Source organism: Lathamus discolor, chromosome 5 (genome assembly GCF_037157495.1).
Source record: "Lathamus discolor isolate bLatDis1 chromosome 5, bLatDis1.hap1, whole genome shotgun sequence".
Taxonomy (NCBI): Eukaryota; Metazoa; Chordata; class Aves; order Psittaciformes; family Psittacidae; genus Lathamus; species Lathamus discolor.
In genome coordinates this window covers 75097495-75109554 of record NC_088888.1, presented here as the reverse complement: position 1 = coordinate 75109554, position 12060 = coordinate 75097495, and the positions used below count along the sequence as shown (strand labels likewise).

The 12060-nt window shown below is 38.6% G+C and overlaps 1 protein-coding gene across 2 annotated transcripts in view; it reads right to left on the bottom strand.

Moving 5' to 3' along the window:
• Positions 1–12060, bottom strand: part of SNX14 (sorting nexin 14) — a 56252-nt gene that overhangs the window by 43454 nt on the left and 738 nt on the right. For both annotated transcript variants that reach the window (XM_065681303.1, XM_065681304.1), the window contains exons 3-5: positions 11482–11558; positions 11291–11369; positions 4582–4625 (exon numbers count right to left, since the gene is read on the bottom strand). In XM_065681303.1, coding sequence (XP_065537375.1) covers positions 4582–4625; positions 11291–11369; positions 11482–11558 — 200 coding nt within the window. The remainder of the gene's footprint in view (positions 1–4581; positions 4626–11290; positions 11370–11481; positions 11559–12060) is intronic.

Below are 12060 nucleotides of genomic sequence, written 5' to 3'. Positions count from 1 at the left end.
ATAGGCCACTTGATACAGTAATATGTTCTTTTATAAATATAAAATTGAGTCTATTTCTAGCCCAAACAGAAATTGCCATTTCCTAGAAGAGAAAATAAATTGTAACACAGGAAACCGACAAATGACTTCTAAAAAGGATAATCTACTTTTTATGTATCATGAAACATGAAACCATCAATTACAAAGAAAACTAAACAAGAAACTCAACCTATAGCTACCTGGAACAAAACTGAAATCATTTAACATGATTTCTGCTTGGAAACAAAGAAATAAAGAAGAATTCAAACAGATTCTCAAATCGATACATCAAAATATCATCTAAACTTTTTATCTTGCTTACCAGTTTCCATCTGCTGCAATAAATAATGTGCAATGAAATACTAATCATTAAAAATACTGAAAGTTGACTCAGGAAGAAAAATACCCAGCTGCATGTCTTTTTGGGGAAACTGAATGAAAATGGAAAATACACCAAGTCTTAGATGCAGAAACTGCAACTAAACCGAGTAGAAGTAGAGACTGTGATAACAGCATTCCACAAAATGCAACAAAGAATAAAAATCTGCCGGCATTCAAACATACACAGGCATTAGAACATGCCCAAAGATACTAATAAAACTGCATTATAATAGCTGAGTAATGACAAAGTTAGATCCTGCTTCAGCTAATGACCATTTGTGAACACCATCACAGTTTTTAGTAATAAGTTTGCATATGCAGTAAATGCAAATATCATCTGCATTTAAAAAAAACAAACCACATAGTACAAGCAATAACAATACACTTGGAAAATAAAAATTTCATGCTTATAACATCATTTTTTAATTTTTTTTTTTTAATCTTTTAAGCCATGTTAGCTTGGATTATATACAGCATTCAAATGCATGTTGAATATGAACTGTAAGGTACAGATACTGATGACCTGATGGTCTAAGTATGCACCTAATTGCATGAAAAAGCACCTTAAAGAAAGCAGCCTGGCATAAGGAATACCGCCATCCTCCAACAGCTAATCATATGCAGGTAAGAATACCTTAGGGGAAGGCTTGGTTTGTTTTAAGATCAGCAGCTGACGTTTTAGATGCAATACGGTTAGCAAATACCCACACTTACAGTGGAAGCCAAGGGATTAGCAAGCAAACTGTATGAGTGTATTACTAGTATTTGACAGACAGCAGGATACATGAAGTAATTTGGACCAAGAAGCTTTTATTTTATTGACACTTGGATAATCAGTATCTTGGCTAATTGTACTTGGACATGTCTTCATGCCACGTACTTTCACAACACGCTGTAGGTTTGCAGAGATATTCTTTTAATCACAAGTAGACTGAAGACTGCTAAAAAAAAAAAAAGCATCAAGAACCTGTAGAATTTCAAATCCCCAGGGACCTAGTGGAAGCTTGGAAACATTTTAAAAATTGGCTGCATCTTCCCCAGAATTTGAGGAAAAACTTAAACACACAACTGTCTGTGTAATGGAGAGATTTGCTAAAGAATAAAAGGCTCAATCTGTTAATCTGCAAACAGTTACTGAGTCCAATGTCACAAAAGAGATACACCTAACTGCTTTTGCATGAAAAAATCTTACCGGAACTAATCATAAATGAAAACCATATACAAATACTAATGTGATTCCCCCCCCACCGTGTGTCAATTATTCTTACCAAATTTGGACAACTCCTATCAAAAATATGAAGAAAATACATTGCAAGATGATGAAACTGAAAAACTATTGATTGTAACTCAACAAAAATCTTGAACTTTTCTTGCATTACTTGCATTTAAAATAGAAGCAGCTCCGTATGTGGAAACACTGGGTTTAGTCACTATCAAAGAAAAACAGTAATTTGTTACAAAAATGTGGTAATTACTGGATTCCAATCTAATCTGAAAGAACTGGAGTAGCAGTAGCATCAATGACCAAAAAATTCAGTAAGCACAGAGTGAATCGCTCAAACTTTAAATTCTCTTATTTAAATTAGGATGGTATAAGCAACATATTACATTGTGTATGCTGTACAGCAAAGCAATAGACTCAGACAGGTGTTTTGTAGCTCTACAAATTTGGATTACGTAGAACTGTTCTATTCTTCTCACATGGCTCAAAAAAATCTTAACACACGTGTATTTAAATATAACCAATATAAGTAGTTTGAAAAATACGAAAGAAAATTGCATATAACTACCTAGTTCAGTAGAATTCACTGGATTTTAAGCACTAATCTTCATTCCCCTAAACTGGTTCAAGTTTAGGGATGTCTGCCTCTAAATTTTAACTTGCTCATAAAATATTACAAATTCTAACACATTTTATTATGAAACAGACATAAAACACAGCTTTTCCCTGCTTATAGCACTTTATTTCCTTAGTAATAAATCTATGATTTTATCCTGCAACATACATTCCTGGCTAGTGTTATACTTCCTGGGCTTCTGACTGAGATATGTTATATTACGTCTCTAATGTCAGGAGTATGCAAGGTGCTGCAAGACATCGTCAGGCACAAAAAAATTAAACAAAGAGAGGCAGCTTCTGCACAAATTCCACTCACTTGAAGGAGGGCAGCTACCAAAAGGAATTATGCCAAGACTTTTCTGCGAGGGAAAGCAGCACACTGTTTTACCAACCTAGTCTGGCAAGCCTCAATTGCCTCCTGGTGGGTACCCATGCTGCTAAATAAGGATAGTCTGGATGCAAAGGTTTCTGATTTGGCTCTGTGAAAAATTACCTGGAGACAGTGAGGTTTCTTAGCTAAGAAAAAACACAATGAATGTAAAAGCTCCTTCTCCAGCTTGAGCTGAGTTATATATGTGTACCTACATCGTTTGCATAAGAGAAGTCAGAACTAGCATGGTCTACAAGACAGACCCCAAATGGTTGCCCACAGACACACAGTTCAGGCCTCCCTGCACAACTGCTGGCAGGAAACACAGCAAAGCACAGAAATACCTGAATGTCTTCAGCGAACAAGACCAGCTTTGACATTACTACCTGTATGTCATTCAGGACCAAGTTTCTTCCTGCAGCACTGCTCAGATAACACTGCACTATTTCTCACTGAACTCCCAAGTACTTTAGGTTGAGGGAAAACTCAATAGGCCTGGTCAGCATGGTGTGAATTTATGGAGCTAGTTCAAAATCCAGAGGTGCAGTGATTTTGAGTGATTTTACCTGTAAAACTCAAGACAGCACAGGAACATCTATACAGCTCATCGGAGGGAAAGATGTAGCAGGATTTAGGCTAGCTCGCTCCGTACCACACATATTTTGCACTTCTAACTATGCATGTGATTACTCCTACTATACAATGTATTCCAGACTTCCACTGTCTTGTGTGTCAGATTTAAGTAATATGCGTAATCCAAGTTTCCTTGACAGTTCAAAACAAAGACATTGAAGACACCTTCCACCAGCCAAAAAATCCTAATTTCAAATTATTAAATAGAGAAGACGGCTGCCTTACATTTGCTCCTTCATCAAACAGCTCAACGGAACATGCTATAGTCTTCTGTATTTGAAAGTTAAAAACCTCGAGTTTTCCAGTTTTCTCATTCACAATACACGGTGCTAAAGCTCCCTCTGCTGTCTGCATAAGCAGTTAAGTTTTACGCTTCAGTGTATTACTCACGCGAAGATAGATGGGAGACAAGCAGGTATTGGCAGGCATCGGCCACAATTAAAAAGCAATCAGGCAAATAAGTCTGCAAATTTTCTGAAAATTTTAGATCCCAGAGGCAGGGAAAAAAAAAAAAAAAAACACCCAAAAACCAGTGTAGCGTAAAAGAAAAAAAAAGTATACATTTCTTTTAGCACAAAACCAAACACTTCCATCCAATGAAAAAGTAACATTCAGAGTAAAGGCAAAATACTGTTTTAACACATTAATGCCGGCATGATCAAACAAAAATATATGTAGTATCTTCTTACAACGTACTCTGAAGCACTGATTAATACATAAAGGTACAAGGCAACAACCAAAGAATTATACAGTCTTTTCTCTATACTCCATTTTAAAGTTATTTACACAGTATTAGTCTATTCAGCTCAGCATAGCCACTCAAAGCTTTAAAACACAACAAATCACCAGATGTTCTCCAAGAAGGTGGCCACCACATGTATTCAAAATACCTTCTCTATATTAATTAAAAGTGATTTTTTCGGTTTTAAAAAACTGTGAAGTGATAATTTTTTTCTTTTAAGCAATAAGGAAGATCAGCGTGCTTCTAACATGGAAATAAATTTCAGGGAGTGGGAAGAAGATGTTCTTACACAGGTTTTAATCAAGCCATATGTGCTCCCAAGGAGCTATTAGAAAATCAACATGTAAAAAGGAATAATCTAAAAGTGTTTTTAGGTTTAAATACAAATTTCAGAACCACCTCTATCATGCCTAAATTATTAAAAGATCTGTTCTACTATGCTAAGAGACAGTAACATGATGAAACCATAGCACTTACAAGTATGCTATACATTTTACTGAAGAAACACAAATGTTTATTTTCAAGTGACTATTTCTTGAACAGTTTGACGAATATTTACGATATTCAAAAATAACAACTCTTAGGTAAAGCTCATACCTGTACCATGGATAAATAAAGTTTTCCAGCACCAACTCAAGCACCTGAGCAAAACAAAGACAACTACATTACCAAATAGTTTACTGTAAATCCTTGTTAGAAAAGCTAAAAACATATCACCTTTCAAAACTCATAGAACATAACCGTTACATTATAGAACTTTAATGTATAAACATGTACATTGTGATCCTATGGTGAGATCAATCATTTTGTATAGTAATCAACATACAGCACAAAATGATGGTTTCATCAGATATCAACGTGAAACAGCTGTCACTAGTACTATCCACAACATGAAGCACAGTGCCGTAGTCATTCTGTTAGGTGAATGCTATGAAAAATGTCATCTTACCTCAAACAGCCCTTCCTAAATTTTTCAGATCAGTTCCCCTTCTTTTCTGATACAGTGTGAAATGTCCCACAGGCACAGCTACCCATCCTACACTTACACACATCTTCATCCCTTTTTATTCAAACCTCTGCCTTTTCTAGCTCTCCCCCACCATCAAAGTGGGACAGCCAATCCTTTGATTTGTGAGCTCACCGCTCACAATGAAAGCAAAAGGAGAATCCTAAAAATCACAGAATCACAGAATGGTTTGGGTTGGAAGAGATCTTAAAAAGATCACCTAGTTCCAACACCCCTGCATGGGCAGGGACACCTCCCATGAGACCAGGTTACTCAAAGCCCCGTCCAACCTGGCCTTGAACACTGCCAGGGATGGGGCAGCCACAACTACTCTGAGCAACCTGCTCCAGTGCCTCACAACTCCTAGGAAATCCATTCTCATTTCTACACATCCTGCACCACAGCATTCAACAGAGCCTGCCTTATGGTCCAGCCATCTCCTGAAGTCCCAACTATAGCAATTCCTCCAGTTCTTGTCCTACATGGATCCTCATGGCTTTTCCCCTCCTGTTCCTAGCCCCTGCATATCCCACCTACATGGATCTCTGTAGAGCATAATTTCCACCCTTTCCATCAAATCCATTCCTCACAGGTCAAGCCTGTGGTTGCCTTTCCCATGACAGAAACCCTAGGTTAATCAGGAAGAACCAGTGCTGTTGCACTCACTGGAGGCACAGGAGGTGACAGTCCCTGTTCAGTCAAAGGGCTGCCACCACCGTATACACAAGGTGTACTGTTCATCCTTGCACTATGATTACCAGAAAAAAAAAAACCCCGAACTTCTAAAAGGAAGGGAAAATGTCTGATGGTGCAAAGAAACAAAAACATGAGAAAGAAGACGACAGGATGAAGTTTTCTTGAGATTTCTCCTCCTTGACCCAAGATGTCATCCGTACCACCTTCTCTTGTCACAACCTATCCCTTAATCAGTCATTGCTTTAGAGATCAGTTTGTCCCCGACAGCATCAGTGCTGGTCAGGGTAGTAAGACAGAATACATGTGCTGCTCTGTGAGGCTGCTGTGCCGTATTCTACAGAAAGAAAGGTTTTGCAAAAGACGCCACTGTGTTCAAAGAAAAATGTCAAATCTGTTTGAAAGGCAAGCTGAATGCAACAGCTGATGTACAAGTGTCATTTATGAGAGTATTATACTTCCTACAAGATTTGCCGCTGCACTCATTAATACTACATGCACTGCAGGAATTAAGACTTATTAAATTCATACTGTTTTTAGCCTCAGATCTACTCATGATTATGAAAGCACACTCACTAAAATGCATACCATGGCCTTTGTAGTTCCTCTCAGTTCTTCAGATTTCAGTAGCTGATGAATACTCTATTTCTGTTTTTACTACTAATATTGCCTATTCAAATTTAAGAGTATCCTCTCTCTTTTGAAGCTGTTCCATTTCAGTGATTTTTTCTCACTTTGTTTTTAAGGGTGAAGGAAAATTTTTGTTCCTTTACCTTCTCTCTGAGGGAATGTTTTCCAGTCTGGGATACCTTCAGATGTCTGTATTGTGGACCATACAAAGTCAACATCTATTCTCCTACCCCCCTATGTGCTATAGCAGTAAGAGGTCTTGAAACTGTAACATGATCGTATGCTCAGGATGGATGGGTAAGATAGATGTTGTGTCACAGCCTCCTCCAAAAACACACTCCCCTTCTCCCCTCCAAAAAAATAAAAACCCCCAAAGCAAAACAACAAAACAACTCAATTCTTAGATTTCCATTAAAAGCAGACTGGCAGAGTATGAGACAGATGAAAACAGATGCTTTACTTCCCAGTACAGAAGTGATCAAGAAATCCTAGAGAATCTTCTTTGGAACTTAATCTTCAGACAACAGGAGGAAGATGAGATCCAGCTCCAGTCAGCAAACACAGACCATTGGCCTTAAGAGCAATAGATCAGACTACTCAAAAAACTTTCCCTGATGCCTTCCATAGCAGTGCCACTACATAAACCATCAATTTGCTCCATAGAAATCTCGGCCTTGTCACAGGTACCGCAACTTTATTTTATTCTTGCAGATTTTCTAACAAAATAAACCTCTTTCAGGGCTCAAACTGAAGACTCTTTCCAGTAAAATGCCTTTCTGTCCTGGGTTCAGCAGTAGCAGTCATTCTTCTCCTTCTTAGTAGCTAGTGTAGTGCTATGTTTTCATTTTTTGGCCTGGGAAGAGAGCTGATAACGCTGATGTTTTTAGTTGCTGCTCGAATGTTTGGTCTGGCCAAGGACTTTCTGAGCCTCATGCTCTGCCAGGGAGGAGGTGGAAGATGGGAGGAAGCAGAGACAGGACACCTGACCCAAGTTAGCCAAAGAGGTAGTCCATACCACAGCACGTCATGCCCAGGATGTAACAGAGAGTTACTTGGAAGGGCTAGGACTGCAGGGTTGAACGAGGTATCAGTCGGTGCTTGGATGGGGGAAGTGGGGCGAGTTATTGAGTTATTTGTCGGCTGGTGTTGAGGTGTTGTATTCTTTCCTCTTGTGATTTCCTTTATCATTATTATTATTGGTGGTAGCAGTAGTGATTTGTGTTATACCTTAGTTACTGAATTGTTCTTATCTCAACCTGTGGGAGTTGCATTCTTTTCGATTCTCCTCTCCATCCCTCCAGGAGCAGGGGGAGGGCAAAAAGGGGGGGGAGTGAGTGGACGGGCTGTGTGGATCGGTTTAAACCACGACACTTTCAAAAGAAAAGGCTTGCAGAAAAAACCCATAATATGCATCTATAAAAGGATCCTTTTTCATTTTTCCTCCACTCTTGCTATGTGCCTCCCCATCAAGAGCAATGACAGCAGACCATCTTCCACTTGTAGTGACAAGTGCACTTGGACTCCAAGCACAAGACAGTGTACTTCAAAGGAGTATAATGCACTCCTCTTGGAAGACTTTCCTTTATCCATGATACTACTTTGGAATTGAAAGCCTGTCTATCAGGTTTCCAGCGCATGTGCCACTGCTAACGTAACTCTTCACCTACAGTCCAGAGGCTTCTAAAACCACCAGAATTGTTTCCAACAGTGAGAGATCTTGCTCTTACTGCTAAAGCCAAACATGTATGGTTCTGAGACTCATCTTCCTGTGGTTATTAAATCAGCAAGGAAAGCAGGAAGGATACAAGACCTGATGATGCACCCCACTCCAGACAGGGTCTCCTTGACACACCTCCGTGACTTTAGTAACCGACTTCCAATTGAACCATTCTGCAGACTTGCCAGCGTTTCTTTTTTTTTTTATCTACTGTTTCCATAGACACATTAAGGGCTTTATGATAATGCTTCCACAGGACAATGTCATGCAGATAATCCCACAAACCAAAGACTCAGAGGCAGCATGCAGAGAGACAACTAACTTCAAATGCACTTGAAGTCCACATATCACTGGTCCTGCTATCAGAGGTCAAGACACATTTGACTAGAACTCAAGTTCTCTATATAGCTTTAATAAAAAATGTCTTGATCCTAGAGACAAAGAAAGCAGTGCTTAATCGCACATTTTCTAAACACATAGCGTGGCAGAGGCAGTTACATGTGATGCTCCATTACACCAAGGTGCTGTAATGAAGCTAAAAGAGAGCTACAGTGTGAAACTATCCATACTGCAAAATACAAATACGCCAATTGGCAACTGACTGCCAATAACTGGAGTTCAAAGTCCGTACAGTTTTCCCATGAACCCTATGAGCCTTCCAGACTGTATCAGTGTGATTCCGTAAGTCAGGAAAAAAAAAAACTGTCACATCATCCACTGCACTTCAAAGCACTAGGAAAGCAGGATGCATGTACCCACTTCCATTCTAGTAGCACAATATTATCCAAGCTCAATTGCTCACACTATGCACACATGCCAACAGAGTAGATGGGACATCTCAAAGAATGACAGCTAATGACAAGAAATTTCCTTGTCTGTAAAGTATTATTCTCCAGATTTAAACACAAACGATGAGTCATTTAATTTAAAGCCTATTTTTCAATCATTCTCAAAATGACAGGTTCTACTATGTCTGAGCAGCTTTGAACTGGAAAGAGATTACAAGCATAAAACCAAATGCAGCACGTAGCAATATAAGCAGCAGCTGATGACAAGAACAAAGAGAAGTTATTTTCTAGCACACACTATTAACACTGCAAGTTAGTCAGTCTTTGCTGCTGAGACAAGCTTTCTGTGGACTGTCATAGAACAGACCCCAGTTGTCAGGAAAAGGAACTGCAGTGCTGAGTGATGAATGGTTCAGTGGCAGGTCATAACTCCCAGGCCAAAGTAGATTGGAGAGGAGGAAGAATTAGGTAAGTAAATGACAAAGACTATTTTAAAAGCCTTAAAAGGCAGTACAGCTAGATAGCTGAGACCACTTCCTGATGGTAGAACAAGCAATTTCAACAAGAAAGCTAGTGTGCTGCTGAAAGAGTTCAGGACCAGCAAAGAGCACATTCAGACAATAACTGATTTCTTGTCATGCTTCGTCCATTTCTTACTTTTAGAAGAGAGAGAAGGGGGAAAGATGAAAAAAAAATCTGGTCCCATAAGCAAGCTAAGAATTAAAGAAAAATTTGAGATCAACAGACAATGGAAATAAAATTCTACTTATGCCACTGCACTATTTTTGTGGAGAATACAGTCCAAACTATGAAATATTGATACATGCATGGCTGAGGCAGTTTACAGTTCAACTATAATAATAAACATAAATGGATAGGGGAGTCCAAGCACAGGCTTTTCTTATTGTGCTAAACTACGTACAGTAGCTAGATAACCAAACAAGACTGCAAAAGATTAAGAATTTGCCATCAATGAAACAAACTGCCATCACAATCCAAGAGAAAAAAAGTGATTTGTGACAAAAAAGTTGGATTTCTTCTGATTTGAGTGTGCATTGAACTATTCCGTAAGCACTTGAAAATACAAGCTTGAAGACTAGAAAACTGATTCAGATTAGAAACATTTAGCCTGCAAAGGGAGAACTAGAAAAACTAATCCAGAGTTTAAAAATCCCATAATTATTCCAAGGACTTGTAGAATTTGCTTTCCAAAACTGGGATGCACTCCTTTAGAATCTCATTAATCTTAATTCAGTTCTCACTGTATCAGCTTCCCTCTACTGTAAAAGTAACCAACAAAAGAAAATAAGACCAGTCTCTCCTTCCAACCTGAAGCAAGCTATCCAATTCCAGGCACACATTACACACTGCATCCTCAGAGCAGAGCAAAATGCTCAGTGTGGGCAGAACCCCCGCTACCCTTTTAACCAGTACAGAAGAGTTGCAGTGGGGAAAAACGCAATGAGATTTCTCATTTCAAACAGTATCCTACACAGGTGAAAACGGTGGCTCAAACAAACTGCTTGTCTGTGTCTATCAAAGATGATTACTCTGGTTCGCTGCCTGAGGAAGTAAGCAACAGCAATCAAATATGAAATGCCAAATGTGCAGCAACACATTTTAAAGATCAGTTTTAGAAGGTAACTATGGTATCTACTCATACGTCTTATGAATAACATACTACAAAGAATATTGCTAGCATTAAATTCCTATTTAAGCTAAACAGGAAAATTTCCGGTTCTTCAGCATTTACCACATCCTTTGATAAACTGTTACAACTATTTGCTGCCTCAAATTCTAAAGATATTACACACAAAGAAGCATTTATTTTTACATTCTATTATTAAAACAATAGGTTTAAAAAGATAGGCCGATTGAAATTATATTCAGCAATGCTGTTATTTTAACACACTTAGCCCAAACTTCTTTAAAAAAATTAAAACATTAAGTAATTTTAAAACAATAACTGTTTGGTTCTGAAACTGCAGAAGAAGTCACTACATTAAGTCAAAGGAAGTCAACAAGTTGTTGTCTGTGTTTTTTAAAAACATTCCTCAACTGTCCATCTCACCCTTCCCTTAAGGCTTTCATTCTTTTGCTACTCTTGCTGTGGGCAAATCATCTCTTAACCTTCACTTCAACAAACTAAGTAGGATGAAATCCTTCACTTTTTGGGAATCAGACATGTTCAATTACAACTGTTCTTTCCTATAGACTTCCCAGTTTCCATAAACATTTACTCTGTGTTCTAGGGACACTACTACAGCAACAGTCACATCTGTGATAACAAATACTTCATCTTGCCTCTCTGCTCCCAGCACATAATCTTTCAATTTGACTTTTACAGGAACAAGTTAACATACATGCGAAGTACACCTGAACTGGCTACTGAACCAGAAGCAGTAAGTCTAAGAGACAGGCAATAAAAACTCACTGTATTTCAATGTACTAAAGAAATGCTACAGCAATTACCTCCGAGAGTGATGCATCCACCTTGGAAGGCACTTTCAGATCCAGCCATGGCTGATAGTTTTCGAGAAGCAAAGTAGGCCTGTAGGAGAGGATGGAAAAGTTGATGTAACAATACTTCATGGAAAGGTTCCTACTGCTTTGTGCAAAATGTAAGAAATACTAAGCTTACCGGTGCCACATATTTAATTTACCTGTGCCTCTTGCATTTGACCTTGCCACATACAGCACAGCTGTGACCATGGGGAAATAGCTCCGGCAATTCTAATTGCTAGGAGGAGACATTTGGACAAGTTTATATTCTTCAAAATGATGACTCGTTTAATACACTGACATTTGTGAACTTCCTTTTAGAGCATAAAATTACAGAGAACTGAAGAGCATAAAGACAAAGCTGTTCTCCAAGCAGGAAAACGAGGTAATAAGGCACGGTATGAGAGACAATTGAACCAAACCGAAAAGTCGCTTCCACTAAAAGTTTGAGTAGGCAGATCCCCCTTCACACCTCCAGGCATCTCCCCAAACATCAGCTGGTCTAGCAAGAGAGCGGCTGTTTTCTCTAGAACACCTGCCTCACCCATAGCTTTGAGCTATTATAACTGTAGCATTTTTAGCCCTATAAAATGGTTTTATGTAGAGCTTCAAGTTCAAAAACACCAATTTCATTAGGGAAAGTTGTTTATTTTTTAATTTGAAAGGTAGTACCACTTAGAGAAGTTTCACTACAACCAGCAAAGAAGACTTTGCACTGGCTTGCTAGAAGAAGAACATCT